This window comes from Gallinula chloropus, assembly GCF_964237585.1.
Source record: "Gallinula chloropus genome assembly, chromosome: 5".
Lineage (NCBI taxonomy): Eukaryota > Metazoa > Chordata > Aves > Gruiformes > Rallidae > Gallinula > Gallinula chloropus.
In genome coordinates this window covers 53831859-53850083 of record NC_140090.1, presented here as the reverse complement: position 1 = coordinate 53850083, position 18225 = coordinate 53831859, and the positions used below count along the sequence as shown (strand labels likewise).

At 38.2% G+C, this 18225-nt stretch overlaps 1 protein-coding gene across 2 annotated transcripts in view; it reads left to right on the top strand.

Moving 5' to 3' along the window:
• Positions 1-18225, top strand: part of NRG3 (neuregulin 3) — a gene marked incomplete at its 3' end in the record, with an annotated part of 382825 nt that overhangs the window by 306503 nt on the left and 58097 nt on the right. The window contains exon 4 of one of the 2 annotated variants that reach the window (XM_084264712.1): positions 7016-7039. In XM_084264712.1, coding sequence (XP_084120838.1) covers positions 7016-7039 — 24 coding nt within the window. Of the gene's footprint in view, positions 1-7012; positions 7040-18225 lie in introns of both variants that reach the window. The other variant, XM_084264711.1, reaches the window with a different exon arrangement.

Below are 18225 nucleotides of genomic sequence, written 5' to 3'. Positions count from 1 at the left end.
CCTAGTTTTCCTGACAGTTCCTCACTTGTGACAGTGCTGTAATCACCTACTATGCAATTGCAACTGTGGGCAAGTGTAGTCATTGTCACACTTTCTGCAGAAGCCCAGGAGAAGAGTTCAGAATTGTAGAAGCAGGTCGAATAATTACATCAGTGTTTTGTCTTTGTTTAGTTCTTAGCACAGTCACAGATCCTGGTATGTGAGGCTGGGCTTTTAGACAGCAATATACAAGAAGTGTGTGTGTATATATTCTTGTGTGTATATACATGTACAAGAAAAGGAGCTTTACAGAAGATGATAGGTTTCAGAAATGAACAGGAGCAAAAAGAAAATTTGCTACTTTTTTTTTTTTAATTACAGTGCTAATACAGGGATTTAGCCATTTGTCAAAACCGTAGAATATCAAAGAAATCTTGATTTTCATAGGTATATCTATCAGAATCGATAGAGTGATGATATGAATGATGCTAATATTGGTATTCAAGTAACCAGGATGTAACGTGCAATATTTACTACTGTCTCATTGCCAGGGGAGGAGGAAGTCGATATCTGAGTGATCACATTGGTTTATAATTTTCAACATATGTTTAGAGAAAACTTCATAAATAACCTTGTCACCGTGAGCTATGAGGCTTTGTATGAGCTGCTTTATTTTCATTTGATGTAGTTACTAATTTTCATGGAAACAGCATTATGTTTTTAGCAAATAAAATAAGAATGCAGCTTCAAGTGGTCCAATGGGAGACAAAGCATTTTGTGTAGACTTACTGTTTTTGCACTGGTGATATTCTGGGATGAATTAAAGTCCTTATCCATGTTGAGCAGTTCTGTTGATTTATGAATGTTAAGTAAATCACAAAAAAATAATCTTGCATGTAACAGCAGCATCAAACACTTACCAGCTCTGTACAATCATTAGTGAAAACAATGGGTTGTTTCAGAGAAAAACCAAAGCATTACTGCATTTTACTGACACTTAGCACGAAGCATTTTGGCCTGGATCTGCTAAAATTTAAAATTATATTCCTCAGGCATTTAGTAAGTTTAATAGAGTAATTTTAGATTTGAAATCAGGGATATTTATTTGCTCTGCAAATTTTATAGTTATAGTAACAAAAATTAACCTAGGATTAAAATTGCACTGATTTACAGTATTGTGGATATTTGTAGAGATTTCTTACAGTCTCTTTGTTGGATGAGACTTAATTTTTTTCATTAAAAACCAACATAGTGCCTCAAAGAGAAAGAACAGTCTGTTGAGTGGAGACATGATGATTTAAGGTCTTAAAAATGATAGGGAAGAGGCAAGCTTAATCCTCTGATCCTGGATGCTGCAGATGAGGTAAGTACCTCAAATTTCCAACCAGCCTGGAACCTGTGAAGGTAGGAGCATTGCTCTTATTTATTTTCAGAAGTTAGAAGCAATCTTTCAACTTTGGTGGTATAAACCACAGCCATGAGTTTTTGTCATTCAAAAGGAAAGAAAATCAATAGTTTATTCCATTATTCAGCAATGTGTATTACTTATATAACAACAGATTTTGGTGGATGTTTTTCGGATGTTCCTTTGTTACGGAATCAGTTGGGGGGGGGATTCTGTCCTGAGGCTATACTGTAGCCTTTCCAGATCCTTACAAATACTCACAGCGAGTCTAGGGTTTTGTCCTCCTTTGCCTATTTTTTTTTCTTTCTTTAAAAGGAAAGGGGTAAAGCAATAAACCTCTAGATGTTGTCTTCAATATTTATTTTTGCAGATTGAAGATTTTAATTTGGCTTAAAGTAAAATTAACCCTATCTGTATAAATTTACAAGAATGTAAATCTTGCTATTGTTTATGCTGAGTATAGATCAGATTGTGATGTTTTTAAAAGATTTATGGATGCCTTTTTTTTTAAAGTTATCATTTCTGTAACCAGAGTTTATAATTTCATTGAAAACTGACCAAATCTCTTCTAAAAGGTGTGTGTATTTGTGATTTTCATCACTGTGTCTTGACAGTGTTTAACCTACTTCTGCTCTATTATGTATGCATAAAGTTACACCAGCTAAAGGTTAGTGAACAGCCTATCTATTCCAGGGAAATTTCACATCTGGAAAAAAATTGCATAATTCTCCTCTTTAAGGAGGGTAAAAGGGGAGGCACCAGGTATTTGCCTATTCAAAGTCATTCTCAGGATTTAGTGTGACCCATTTTTAAGTGTCCAACAGTGGGGAAATTCCTATCATGTCTTTCAGTGAAGATTCTTTAAGAAATCAGTAGTTGAGCTATCTTTATTTTATTTCTCTGATTTTCCTGAATCATCCCAATCAGTTTTTCACTCACCAAAAAGATTGTGAAGAGTACTTTTGAGTAATTACAGAAACAAATCACCAGAGCCTCTCTAAAACAACCATCAATATCAAATTTGGTGCTAATAACTGAGATTTGTAAAATACATTAATATGCTGGTGCTTTTTCATGCTGAAAAAACCCACAAACAAATGCTGTAAGAGCTTTTGGTCAGTTTGCAAAGTCTGATTACCTCCTATGAATATCTGAGCAGGAGCAATGTACCCTTCCTACTGACTAGAGAAATCTCTTGTCCCATAACTATGTGCTCACATGCAAAATGAGGGACCAAAAATATACACTTGAGGATTCAAAAAATAATATACTTTCTTATATTTGTATATGTAGCCAGTTATAGCTTTGGCTTCATTAAATGTGCATGTAGGCTGATAACTGTGCTGTCAAACATAATGAAAAGTAATGGATAAGACAGCAGCAGTTTGAATGTTTAGGTAGTATCCTAATCTACTGCCTTTTGAATGGAGGGATTTTTCTTAATTTCAGACCAAGTTTCATTGATGCAGTACTTAGAAGTTAAACTTTATTGTGTTCCTTCCAGGCAGAGAATCCATTCAGAGTTCTTGAGCTGTCCCAAAGTAGCTTGCAGCATAATCATTGTGTTGTATTTTCTGTTCAAGACCATAATCTACCAAGGACAATTTAACAAATCTTATCAGTTTATTGGAACCGATCAATTTAATTTGCAGAGCAAAATACTTTGCTGTTGCAGTGATTTCCTGAAACTTTCTCCTTCATGCCAAAGTCAACCTATCCTAGAGCAGGTTAAAATGTCTGTGGCCATCTACAATGAGTATTTTCATGTCAAAGATTCTTCTTTTGTACATCACTGTGATTTATGTGTTCAGTTTATATTTCAATTCATAGTGGGATAATGTCTTTAAGCGAGGAAAAATCTCCATCTTAACATGACTAAGAAAACAGCCCTAGCAAACCACAATCCAGACACAAGTATGCATGTTCTTTGTGAAGCACTAATAAATTATTCCATTAGTAAGTGTGAATTTATCTTCTCCTGTGCTTGTTATCAAGTATTCCCAGGTGTGTATGTATTCATAAAGTATAAATTAAAATGGCTTTAATACTAGCAACAAATTCACATAGTGCAAGGACCATAAGGCATGGTATTTTTCCCACATTGACAACAAAATACAGAAATATGCATAAAATAAAATATAAAAGTGAAAAATCTTCCTGTCTGAGTAATGTATTAGTAACGAAGAACATCACAATACCAGAAAGAAAGAAGAAATCACAATAACAAAAATAAAATACCATCGTGTTATTTGGTTAATGACCCCATCCTGTGGAGCAGCACCCATGCTTCAGCACACTAATAGCACTCATATACATTTTTGTTGAACTGAGCCCTTAAAGCAGCTTCATTGCTTGATGGTGAATTACTCGGCATTGCACTCGTCGTGTTCAAAGTGCTCCGCAGGCAATTTATCTTTTATATATTATGACTTTATAGCAGTCCTTTGTTACACTGTGGCATGTCAGGAGTCAATACATTGCATTTTACTGTTTAGTTCAGTCTTAGGTCACCACCACAGCTCACTTCCCCCCAGTTGCCCCCACTGTGCAGTTCCCTGTGCCATGCCTGCCTGTCTCGCATGGACCTGCTGGGAGAGTTTCTTGCTGCTGTTAAGAGAAAGGAAGCCCATCTCCAAAACTGGAGCTTGCAATATTGTTTATTTTCTCCACAACAGTGCAAGTGTGAGTAACTTGTGGGCTGACGGCTGGTGGCCATGGGGCAGGAGCCCCAGTGATGGTCACATCCTGTTCCATGTGCTGCTCCCCACCCCCCTCCTTCTACCACTGCCAGCACATGCTGGGTGTGGAGGAGGAAAAGCAGCCTGGTGGCATGGGGGGGCTTGTTTGTAATGTACAGTCACAGAGGCGCCACTGTTCCTCGTGGGGTCTCACTCTGCAGGCAGCAGACTCGGCTTGGCACACAGTCCATCCCCTCCACCGCTGCCGTCGCTGGTAAGAGTCTGATCCCCAAACACAAGGGTGAGCACAGAGGCCAGCTGCCACACTTGGGTGCTCTTGCCATTGTACATGTGCCATGGCAGTGGACAAAAGGGCTGCACCAGTGCCACCGTGCACTATATCTGCAACAATTAGAGTTTTGTTATTTTCTGTGGAGCTTGTTGAACTATCCTTAATGAGAGAAATTGGCAGCTTGGATATTTTACTGTAAAGGTTTATCCCATTAGACTTCCTTTCATCATAATCTGGGTAAATCAGCTTTGTCAGCAGTACATATTACACTGGTTGCAGAAGGTGCTTTTCAGCCATGTGAGAGATTTAAAATAAATAACCCTGACACATTTCCACCATCTCCACTTAAATGTGTTTCCTGGGAAGGCTTCAGATATCCTTGGATTGAGCTTACAAATAAGACACTCAAAAATAAATGAAAATGGGATTTTTCCATGTTTTTAAAGGCAAGGAGGTTTTTGTGTGCACTTTTTGAGCACGTGGCTTTTATCAATGGTGGAGAACTCATTGTAGAGATTCCAGGCTGCAAATGGAAAACACATGCATAGCCTAGTTAAGAAAGGAGGATTGGGTTTTTTTTCAGGTGTTTTGCATAGGCCTGAAAAAGATGCTATTGCATGATCTTGCTTCATATGTGAATATCCTTAGCTCCTTGGAGACCAGATTACAGTACTTTGATCTCTGTTGTCATTTTTAAAGTAAGCAGTTGTTGACTGCATCGTGATGTAGTTTACAGATGGTACAAGATGTGAATTGCACGCAGATAGTATTTGCAGATTTCAAACACACAGAAGGTGAGAGGGAAAAGCTACAAATCTCTATTCCAAGAGTATGTTGAATGCACTTTTGATATTTCTGATTTCATGCTCTTATAAAAAATTATATCCCTTTGTAAAATGCATGAGGGATGTTTATGCTTGACACTTGTACATGAATGCAAGAATACATATCAGAAGATTTTCATGTGGAATACCTCTATGTATGGGTCTGACTCGTGTTTAATACCAAAAAGAAAGATTCATTTGGGTGTCACTAGACTTGCATAACACACCTGTCCTAACACCATGCTAATCAGGTATTTATACCACATCCTCTTAACATTCTTTTGAGATGCGTATTGTGTCTTCTGCAAGAAGATAAATACAGAGTTTAGCAGCTATTATATAGATTTGAGTGTTAAGTGAATTGAGCAAGCTGATGCTCGATGCCTTCCCCTGGAAGGATTGAAAGGTTGCAGAAGGTGAATCACTTCCAGCATTTTCAGCAGAAACCCAGATATTTCACATTCTTATCACAGGCAAAAGAGCTGACAGTTCATACAAAGTGTTTAAAATTGCTCTTGGTTTATGTGGAGACATCTTCTTTTAACTTTGCTATATAGTTCTAAAGTAGTCTTGAAAAGTGCAGTATGTTAGTTAATGGGATGGGATGTTTCACACAGCTCCAAGTAGTAACCCCCAGCTCCAAGTACGAGCCAATGCATCAGTTTTGCTCTGTTTTTCTTCTAACTCTCCTGCACTTAGAAACAGGTGAAATCATGTATTAATCTGTTCTGTACCAAGGAAATTTGGCTGGAAATTAAAAAGAAGACAAACAGAATTAAAATATTTTGCATTTATTATATTGTAAAGGGAACTATTGCATTTTCCTCAAAAAAAGATCCTTCTTTATTCTTTATGATGCCTTCCATGGAAAAGCAAAATATTTCAAAGCCACTGAAAAAAAGAACTGCATTCTGCTGCCTTTCTGAAAGTCTGCCCTTCCAGTTTCACTTTGGGCTTGAAGCTTCTGTTTCTTACACATGAACTTCAGAAAAGTCAGTTATCTTTTCTGTTACCCTATCCCTTCAGGATGAAGAGTTTGTTATTTTTTTAATCACATATGAACTTAAACATACTATCGACTTAAAATTAGTAAACTGTTTTATATGAATTTCTTTGCACTAAAACATCTGTCTCTTAGAGGCATTTTCTAATTTGTCATGTGTAAAAGGGGTTCTGAAATGTTTGGAACTGCATGTGGTAAATTCAGTCAGTATTCTAAAACTGTTGAAATTTTTGTGTCGGTTCTAAATGTCTTGAAATTATTGCATCCTATCAGTCAGATGGCGAAGTAGGGAACATGGCTACTCTTTCTGAAGTCAGATTTTCTGTTACACACCAGATGGCAGTTACGCAATTACATCGGGTGCAAACATGGCCGCTGTGCTGTACAAGAGCTGCAAAACTCAGCAGAAGCCTTCCATTCATCTCTTCAGGTTTTGATCTCTGTCAGAAAAAAATGAAAGCAAGAATCTTGTCTAATAATAGCAGTTAGCATGTAGAGAGAGGAGTTTCAGGAGGGAGAGAAAATGAAATTCCTGTATGTGGCTGGCTTGTGGTTCTTCAGTGGAATAAGAATGAGTAAAGATGTTCTTGGCCCTCTCCAGACTCCCTTCCCCTCCATGACAGCGCAGTGCCCTTAGGATGGCCTTTTGAAGGGCTTTTCTTTCTGACCAGCACCCACACAGTGGGCCCCTGACCCCCCATTGCGTCCTGCAGCTCTCATATAAATATTGAATGTTACTGGTGATGATAAAGGTGATATTTGCATTTTAGTCTATTTCTAACATTTCTGTCTTTTTTTCTTTTTTTCTTTTACATGCTTTCTTGGGTATAGCAGACCATTTAGGAATTGAATTCATGGGTAAGTTTTCATTTCTCTTCACTTGCTAATATTTATCTTGGTGTGTTATCCCAAAGCACGTGGAAGTTAATGGGAAGACTCCCGTGACCTCCATCAGTGGATTTTGGTTTGGGCTTTTATTATGTTTCTCCAATACATTTAGAATTAAATGAAGATTTAATTTTTCTCTTGTCCATTGCTAGGGAGCTTAAAAAGTACATAATAATATTTTGGTATTTTATTGGTGTTTAATGAAGCACAATCTAAAGATTATATGGTTATATCATGAAATTTCCGATTTTAAGAAAGGGTTAATGCCTGTGTTCATGTACAGGAAAGTAAATTTTAAATTAGATTGTTTTATTCCAGAATTTTGTGTTGATTACCATTTCATTAGCTTTCAACTGACAAGTCAGTACTTTTAAGGAAAGGGACAAATATGTGCAATTCTGTAAAATAATTTAACTTCAGGTTAGGAAAAAGCTAAAGCAGGAATGAATAATTGTTTCTTATAATTTTGGAAAGGAAAAGATGGTGTTCTATTTATTCAGTGGCTGCTCTGCAATGTATTCATAGCCTGATGGAATGATAGGCTTAATAGGTCACTGCTTCACCTCCCAGCTGCTGATCTGCAGACAGCAGAGGTAATTTCCTCGAGGAAGCCAAGGTTTGTCCTTAGCAGAATTCATAGACTAATGCATTATTTGTGTAAAAACAGCCTGCATAACCCATTAAGTATGGCTGAAAACACTATAACAAAAAGGTTACAAATTTGTATTGCTATCTTAAAGAAATAGTTTTAATTTTTCCTTTTCCTGTGTTTTACTTAATTTTTTTTATATTTTAAAAATAACAATACAGTAGCCTAGTGATTGTGATGGGTGATATGGACATTCTGTTGACAGGTTGCGTACAGGTTGCCGTGAAACCAATATGGTGATGAGTATAAACTGTGTGGCAGGCTTCATTAGCAAGAGGATAGCCTGCAGGTTGAGGGATTTTTTTTTTCCTTTTGTTTTTGGACTTGCATGGCATACCTAGAGAACTGTTTTCTCTCTAGAGAACTGTTCTGTGATCTCAAGAAGTTTAGTGTTTCATTTCACTGCATATGAAACTTAGTAAGTACCGGTGGAATTGATGCAAGTGTTCCCACAGATGCAGTGGACAGGCACAGGTTACTTTAAAAGCTCTGCATGTATCTCACTTTCGCTGCTTAACTTAAATTGTAAGCAGCAGTCTTGAGGCGTACAAATTGAAGGACAAGTATATCTGTAAAAGAAATGGGATAAAGTATATATATAGTATTCTTAGAGTGAGCCTTTCCACAGGAAGCAGGAAAGTGTTACCCAGGAGGCAAAGCTAAATTATTTTAACTTTATTTTGAGCATTGTAGTTTCCTCCTTTTTTTTAGACAACTCTTTAAGACTTGAAATAAAGCCAAGCCCCGAAGTCTTGGCTCAGAGTAAGTAGTCTTCTCATATGAGTAACTTTCTGTTTCTCTTATTTGATATTGAAACAGATCTTGATGGTATAAAAATTAATGAAATCTTGTGTCTTGAGCCTGAAAATATTATGACAGCAGTTTAAAATGAGGCTTGAGGTGGTTTTCTGTGGGCTAGAAAAAAGAAAGTTCCAGAATCATATATAAAAGTGATATGCTTGTGCTTAAACCCTTCTCAAATCTTTTTGAAGAATTACTCAGGAAATATAAGCACATATGGAATCATTACTTCACACATAGCAAAGTACAAATCCCACCCTGTGTATAGAGAAATCAGGTGACAGTATAAGTATACTTGTCAAACTAGGGCCACTCATGGAAAGCCTATCCTGTGAGTTCACTTCTGTACTGCAGGAAATGATGGCAATCCGGAAATAACAAGGTATAGATATTGCAGAGCTTAGTCTTGCTTGAACGTGATCCAGGGAGGATACTCTTTCTAATGTATTCATTGTATTTGTGGTCTCATTTGCCTTAGGAATTCCATTTCCATCATCATCTTCCAGAAATTTTGCTTTCAAGCCACATAGGTTGGGATTCCTGGGGAAAATTGAACTACTTCCACAGTGGCTAAAGCTGAAATCTCATCTCTGGAGGTGGCAGGGGGAGAGATGAAATGTGTGTTAGCCACACATATAGCTTAGTGTACATTTACCAGGGAAGCAGGTGGACATAGTCAGGCATTTTGCTAGACTCTCAAGACTGTTTGGAGTGTATATACCCAGTCCTTTTGCTGTCCTATTAGGAGTCATGAGTTTGCATATCCTTTTGTGAACAGCTGTCTTCCCCCACAGGCTCCTGTGGCGGCCCTCTCCGGAGCTCAGTAGTTAGGGGCTGCGTATGTTGCTTTTCCATTACCTGTTGAAATCCCCTTCCTACCAGATCCTTAGCTTTCATGTGCAGGCCTTACTGAGCAAGAATTACGCATTCAGTTGATCTACCACACCATGTTAACCTTTCTCATGTTCTCACACCCCTTTCCCCTTTTGGATATTGTCGGGTTTATGTTCCATACAATATTCAGTACTGTGTGTTCCCAAGCACAAATACCTGATACTTTAATATACTGCTGCTGTCTTTGGTTTGTAGTGTCGGTTTCTTTGTGTGAATAGCAGAGATAAATGCAGGCATATTCACATAGCATATCTGTTATAAAATGTTGCAGATGTAACAATGTATTGGTTTTATGTATGCATGTGCAGCTTATCTTGAATTAAATGAAAGCCAAGTGTGTTCAAGGGACACTGTCCTTAAAAATGTAGATTTAAGTATTTTGATCAGAGTGGCCAACCTTTATGAAATGTCTGGTGATAAGGAAATGCTTTACATTTTCTAGTACCTCAAAGATAAAGAAAAAAATAAGTCTTGTGTTTGATACTCACTCTTAAGAGCTACATTCAATTTCCATCTCTGATGCCATCTTCCAGAAAGGCTTGGGTCAAGGTATTTAAATCTTTCTGTGCCTTAATAGAATCTCAGTCACAGTAATTTCTGCCAGGCTTTCTGCATCCAGATACCTCATCTCTCTGGGGAATATATTTCAGTGGTGTGTAACACAGAAAGTATTTCTTCCTTGCAAGAGGGTGCAGACTTCCCTGCATCCTTGCCTCTGCTCCCCAGCTCCTTGTAAGCAAGCCCAGCGGTGCATGGGGGAGAGGGTAAAGCTCCCATCAGGGTGCAGTGGTCCCGGCCTGGGCTGGTGCACATGTATGCATGGTTCATGGTGTCTCACCAATCATGATGCATGCAATTTTATTTAAATTTGAGACACAATGGTAAGTAAATATTATCACTATGTTTTTGTAAACAGGAAATCTGCTTGTATTACCAGTTTCATGTAGACGGAAAGCAGGCTGGCTTTTGGTAATACTCACGTGGTACTTGTGAGATTGAAAGAAGCAGCTTTTATTCAATGAGATAGTGATGTATTTTTAGCATTAGATAGCATGGAGATATGAATATCTACAGCTTCTTACCATTTTTTGACCCAGGTGGTTAACTGCGCTTCAGGGCTGAATGGTTTATTTTTCTCTGATGGAAAAGTTGATGATGAAGCCAAATATCTCTGACAGCCACCATGGCTGATGAGGTTACTTTGGTGCGACAGGTAGCAGTTGAAAGCTGAGTTGTGGAGACTGACCTCGTGCATGTGGTGCCAGCTGCAGAATGAAATCATTGCTTTAACTGCCAGACACAAGGAGATGCAAAAGCCCAAGAAGGATCTTTGGAATTAAGTGTTTTGCACAAAAAGTCAGTGATCAAGCCAAGGAGTCATCAGTTTTACTCATTTCTTACACTGAAAACAAGTTAAGGTGTGTTAAGGGGTGAAACATGAAGGTGAGTGAGTATTGGAATAACCTGCTACAGTATGTGAAAAAACATAACTATTTCAGCAGTTCACCTACACCACCTAATCCGATCATCCAGAATCTTCATCTTTTCTTCTGTAACAATAATTTACAATGGATAAAGTTGAAAATGAAAGCCCCAGGAAAGTGCAACAGGAAGATTGCTACAGTTTTGATGAAAATACACTCATTACATGAAATAGTCCTTATCTTGTAGGCTGCTTAGCAGTTAAACCAGTATCAGTGGTGTAAATAATTATGATGTGATAACCTGAATCTCCCCATGCATATAATACAGCAGTTGCTAGGTTTAGTTGCTACTTTTAACTCGCTGCCTCTTAGGCCTTGCACAGAAAATTAAAAATTTTCCTTAGAACTAGTTATCGTTTCTGAAAAAATCAGAAGAAGCTTCACTGAAGTCAACAGAGTATGAATGATGTACAATACCCTTGCAAGTGGTGAATCATTAAATAATATTTAATTGAGCAGAGCAATAAAGTAATTCAAGAACGGGATCCTATTAAAATTTATATATCTCCTTGAAATGACTACAGTGTGAAATGTATTTAGTTTTCTGTACTCTGAGCAGTTGTTAATATTGGAGAAGACGGTGCATGCTGTATTTTCACTGTGCTGATTCTCACGGCCTCCTCATTGTGATAAGAAGGTTGAAGACCTAAGACTCCAGGAGTGAATACGTGATGCAGTTAACTCAATTAACTCTGTGACCTTGTGTCATGCACTGTGACAGATGCATTTTGATTTTTCCAAACTGCAAAAATTTGATTTTGCTGATGGGTGGTATAAGCAAGCCTGCAACAATTCAGTATTTTTCCTGTTTGCTAAGAAAGAAAAAGGCAAAGTTCATTTGGTGAGCTGTTCAGGAACTAATGTGCAGCTGGTAAGCTGTCCTCTGAAACTCAATGTCTTGTAGCTGCAAACAGGCAATAAAAAATAAATAACTGGTGTTTGCATGGGTGGTCCTAGCCCTAGTTACCATTTAGCAGGTCTTTGTTATAAATCCCCATAGCACTCCTGTCCTCACTGGAAGAGAGGATGAATCTGCAATTACATGAGCAATGAATGTACATGTTCTAAAGGGCATGTGTTTAAATAATAATAAAGTTCTGTTTTCTCAGTATTCCTTTTTTTTTTTTTTTTTAAAGTATAAAACAGGTAGATAATCTCCTGGTAATATGGCACGCTGACTGTTTTTATGCTACTGTTTACACAAAATCTCTAATTAGTGATTCTGATCACAATCATCCCACCGTGCTATCAAAGCATATCTGTCTAATAATTATATTGTTGTTAATCATAAGCATTTAAAATATTTCATCTGTACTCCCTTGGTAAATTCCTGAAGAACTAAGAGGGGCTATACATGTAATGTTTAATGCCATTGTTGTCATTGCTCCTAGAATAGCTTTATTCTTCATCCTGCCCCAACTTTTCATCACCGTCTGGTTTTACCTTTTCAAATTTAGTAAAGGCTTTGCTCGTGGGACATTGTCTTTCTGTTTGTTTTGTGAAATGTCTGTCCTTTTAAAGTATGCTGCAAAATAACAATAGTATCCCGAGGCATGAAATGGCTTCAGCTCTTCAGCACTTTCCACAGGATTCTTTTAGCTGGAGAGATGAGTCATTTATCACCTCTAGAGAAGAGAGACATCAGCTCCAGGAGAGTTTTATAATAACAACTGATGTCTGTGCCGAAGAGTAATGGGTGAAGCAGATGTTCCTCAAAGGCTGGAGGAAGCTCTGCCAGTAGCTGTACTTGTTTAGGGAAACGTGCCACTTAAAGGAAAGTCAACACGCATCTGGTGACTGTGCTGCTGGGTGCCTTACAACATCTTGGCTCAGTTTGGGCGATATAGTTTGGGTTTGTTTTAGTGGGAAGGATGTTATCCCTAGATGTTTTGTGACCTAGCTACTATCTTGGTTTGGTGCTACCATGTGTACTTTTCTCAGTATATAATTTTTTCAGATTTATCTGCATTTTATGTATTGGCAATGAACTGGGTTGGGTTAACTTGTATTACTTTTAAAAGGCAAGACCAAGATTTGGCATGTGTTTGATTTGTGTGTGCTGTTAATTGCTTTTAGTGCTATATCAAAATAGTGATGCTGTGAAGTCGGTGGATTAAATGGATAATATAATGTTAATATATGTAACTTTGACCTTCCTTCGTGTTTGGTTTCTTCCACTTTCTCTAACTGAAGCTACTAATCATTAATGGTGAAACTTATGGAAACTTAAAAAAAAAATTGGTACCGCGGTACGTTGATAAGTTTAGAATGACAGAATTGGTCAGGGTTATGTGTTCTGCTGGGGGCTGGGTTGGGAGGAGGTGCTAGTGCATTAAGGAGGATATCAGCCTGTAAAAGTGAGTGTATGTCTTCAATAATGCTGCATATTGCAATAGTCTGTCACTTCCAGTGTCAGTGTGTGCTATGTATCAGGGGCACTAGTAAGGCCAAAGCGTTGATGGTGGATTAGAAAAGAGAACTCTTGAAGCCTTAAAAATGGATATTGTGTATGAGCCTCCAGGTAAGTTTCTATGTAACTCCTAGTGCCAGGTACAAACCCTTTCTTCATGGTGCTGACTTCAAGAACACTCACCTTATATTGTCACCTCAGGGAGAAAGGATGGGTGCTTAGAGTCTGGGTTTCAGTTTAGGATACAGCTTCTCATCTGCATATGGGGGGGGGGGGGGGGTGTGTGTTGCTGTATTATGTCTCTGCATGTGCCAATTACATGCATTTTCTGGTTTGAGATTAGGCATGTGCCCTAGGTTCCTGCCTGACTGGTGCATCGCAGAGGTAAAGGCTTTTTATCATGAAATAGAGGTAATTGGGTGGCACCGACATGGAACAGACAGCTGTGTATTTAAATGTGACCTTATACCCAGTCAGTCTCGCAACCTGCATCCTGAATGTGATATTTAGGTAAATGCTTCTCTGAGCTTGAGGAATTGTTAAAGCTGACACCACAAGGGCATGTTAATGCAATTAGATGACTTGTAATGTTGAGATTTTATTCTTGGCCTCGTTTAGGCTCAGTTGCAGTTTAACCAGATGCAAAAATATGTAGACAGTGACTTGTATATATTGTACTCTGCTGAAACAAGACTAGCAGGACAAAGGCGAGATCTGCATCCCAAAGATGGTGGTAAAGACAGCTGCCAGAAGACTTGCCAATGAGACTTTATTGTTTCCAGTTGAGAAAGGACCTGGGAGGAGGCTTCAAAGTAGTAAGTACAATTGCAATATGCCCATGAGAACTCCATTGTCACGCTACTAGGGTGGGGTTTTTTGGTAGTAGAAGGTTGTTGACTGTACTGAAGTTATTTTGCTACAGGAGGAGAGGCTCCACATGCCAGAGCTGTGCTGCTGTTTATACAGCCACGGTCAACTCCAGTTACTTTGTTCAGGTCCTACTTGAAGGTGTTATGTAGATGTCAAATCTCATCCAGTAAACAATACAAGGATTCAGAAAGCAGAAGGTAAGTACCACAATAAATGTTCTATGACAGTGCTGTGTGGTTTTAATGTATGTTATGGTTGTATAGAAAAATTGTTTTTTCTGACAGTGAACTAAATCTTTGTGTCCTCTGTGCCTAGAATGAGTAGAGAGTGTCCTGCCAGTAATTGCTGGAAGCAGAAGTGAAGGGTAAGCAGTATGGAAAAATTGCCAGAGCTCTGTGTAGAACACTAAACTGTCTTTTCATGTGCTTCATTTTCTTTTCTTTTGCAGGAGCTGTAGGATGTTATCACGTCGAGAAGTGCAGAGATATTCTTCCTACTCTGGCTGATTTTTTTAAAAATAAAGTTATTTTTGTGATAATTGAAAATTGCCTCATGATCCTATTTGCTGTTCCCATCAGCATCAGTTTACCCCCTTCGCAAAACTGACGTGCCTGTGCTGAAAATGGCTGTTTGTCCAGTTACCTCAGGGTTCTGTCAGTATTTGCTTCTGACTACACAGCCCAAGAGTTATCTGGGAAACAAGCCCCAGCAGTGGAAAGGGAGGGGAGAGAGAACAAGTAGTGTGTGGTGGTGTGCATGTGTTGTACGCTCAATTCCCAACAACATTTAAATAATCACAGATCTGCAAACTGTTGCATGCAGATGACAGACAAGCTTTTTTGTTTACCAGTGCTGACTTTTCGTCTTTGGTAAAATTAATTGCCATGAAGTACTTTCGTTTAGTACGGACTCAGAATTTTCAGATGCCTTTTGGATCATGCCTATGTAGCTTAGTCACTGTGGTTATTGTATTAGTTATCCAGCAATTATTCTATGAATTAATAGGATTCTTCTTTACTTTTGTGATAATTTAATTATGTACTACTCCATGCCTACGATAGCAAGTAAACTCAATTGTTATATAGTATTACTCTGTGTTTATTCTTTTGGGTCTAGCATTTATAAGCTATTTTGTGCAATGCTAAGAATATATTCCTTTCCTCTCTTGAACTTTTATTCTTCTCCTCCTCCTTACCTTTTCTCTTTTTTATGCACTTCATTCTCTCTTTTTTTCTATACCCCTGCAGTTTGATTTACTGATCAGTGTAACTTACTCTATTATAGTGTGTGATGATGTTTATGGGGTAAACTCAACTGTATCACAACTGCTCTGTTTAGCTTTAATAGAGAGTATGGCACACACACAACAAAGTTTTACTCGTTTATAATTGTAATGTCTCCCTCCTGTACCCAGAAGTCATACGGCATTTGAAAAATGGGGATTGCAACATACATTAACTTGCACAGCTCATACAATATGAATGCTCAGAAAATGAATACAGCACTGTTAATACAGTTAATCAGCTTTAGAAAAACAAAAATATGTGTTTATCACTATAATATACATTTTCATGAGATATTAATGAAAAAATACTAGCTACTTCATTTTCTGTATTTATTCTACACTGCACTCGTTACTCTCACTCAGCTAATTTAAATGTGTTTTCAGGATAAGGGCAATTTGCTTCTGATGAGGAAAGTAGACATCTTGTGCCACATTTTGCTTTGAGTCTCTAAGGTAGAGTCTATTTACGGAATATAAAGCCAGCTGTGCTGGAAATTGTGGACATTACAGTGGACTTAGAGAAGATCTTTAAAATTGCTGAGCTAGGAATAATTGTATGTAGTGCATTGTTAGAATGTGTACCATAAAAGAACCCCAAACATAATTCAAATAATAACCTGCTCTAGTGAGAAATAGCATTGCGACGACTCCTAATTTTACTGCATGAAGTTGCTTTATGCTTGTGTACTTTGGGCTGTGTGCTTGAGACAAAAACAAGGAAGTGTCCTCAGCAGTTCATTTAATGAATGATGAAGAGAAAAATCACCAAAAAATCACTAAAGCTAGTAGAAATCTTATATCTGTCATCTTCTTCCCCCCTGCCCTATCCTCCCTCCCACCCTTTTTTTCCTTGTAAATCACTCGAGCATGCTTTTAAAGTTTCTCTTGCCTGGTGAAGAGTCTCTTTTCAAGGTAAGGTAATACTACAGTATCTCATCCTTTCAAGTAGTAGTGTATCTTGTCTGGAGTAAGATGGCTGACCATTCGTTGCAAAAGGTAAGAGAATCCTATTAAAATTCTGTAGAAACGAATCAAGCTATTTTAAATTAATTTATTCCAAGAAATAACTTAAGTGTGAAATGTAGAGAACAGGTGGGAGGTATGTGTCTTAAGTTACTCTGTTTCTTTCGAGTTAAACTAGCTGTTCATGTGTTTTTTCCCAATATTACTTATTCTAAGCCTTACTTTTTATTTTAACTTCTATTCAAGATTTTGTCCCAATAAGTCTACATTGTGTCATGAAAACTTCAACAAAAATATGGAAATCCTATTACTTATGAATGGTTTTCAGAAAATGACTGGTGATTTGCAAGACCTATGCTGGGAGGGCGATATCTTGCTTCTCAGTACTGAGTCAAAGTTTTTTAATTGCCTGTGATGCCATTGGTGTGGATAGAGGACATCTGAAAGACAATTAAAATGCATGCCTTGTCATCAGTGCTGCTTTGTTCAACTTTTATGCCAGGTGGTGTACTGCTCAGGGGGTGAGTAATGTATTGCCATTGGCTTGCTTTTTCAAGCGATTTTTATTTTTTTCCTGTATCTTTTAGGATTTGGTAGTATTCATGTATCAGCTATTTTTATTGTTTCATTGCCTCAATACCTTTATGGATTGGATTTAGCATCTGTAGTCCATGAATCAGTTCAGTAATCATCCCATTCTGTCTGTTCATTCGTGTGCAGTGAGGATCTAACAGTCCTTGTGCAAAGAAAATTCAGAATCACCTTCAAGTTTGCAGCTGTACTCTTATTGTGATAAACTGCCTTGTGAAGATGGGGAAGAGACTGGAGCATCTCTCATGTGAGGCACGGCTGAGGGAGCTGGGGCTGTTTAGCCTGGAGTAGACCAAGAAGGGATCTTATCGACACTTATAAATATCTAAAGGGTGGATGTCAAGAGGATGGGGTCAGACTCTTCAGTAGTGCCCAGTGACGGGACAAGCGGCAGTGGCACAAACTGGAACACAGGGAATTCTGTCTGAAAATGAGGGAAAACTTCTTTACTCTGATGGTGACAGAGCACTGGGACAGGCTGCCCAGAGAGCCAGTGGCATCTCCTCCTCTGGAGATACTCAGAACACACCTGGATGCTGTCCTGTGCAACCAGCTCTAGGTGATGGTTCTTTAGCAAGGAAGTTGGACTAGATGATCTCCAGAGGTCCCTTCCACCCCCTTACCAGTCCGAGAATTTAGGATCATAACATGCGCCAAATACCTTGCTGCATGTCTAGCCTGTGTTCCTGGATTCTGGTGGTGCTGCTTTGCCATCTCAGCCATGTAGCAAAAATAGAGATATAGTCTGTTCCCCTTTTTCGTACTGTGAAGAATGTGGTAGGGAAAACAGTTTGCTGCTTCAGAAGCTCATTCATTGCCAACCCCATCCCCACACCACCACCACCATATTCAGCATCTCTAATTCTTTAATAATTTCAGATCTTTAATATAACTTCTTAGGGTTTATTCAATAAAGTACACTAATAAAAATTCATCAAAATATCAGCAGACGATTCACTTGTCTTGGAATTATCTTTTCCTAAATGCATCCGGTGATGCAACATCGCTATTTTCTCCCATTCTATGCTCCTTATTTTTTATGGTATCAAGGTTTGTACCATCAATCATTTCATTTATCTTTTTGTCATCTTTATTGCTTGTTCAATCTCTTTGATATCTTCATCTTATCCTTCATTTTTTCAGTCTTGGTGTTCTAAAAAAATTGATGCTTGTGTTACAGAACAGCCATCACAATAGACCTGCTTGCAA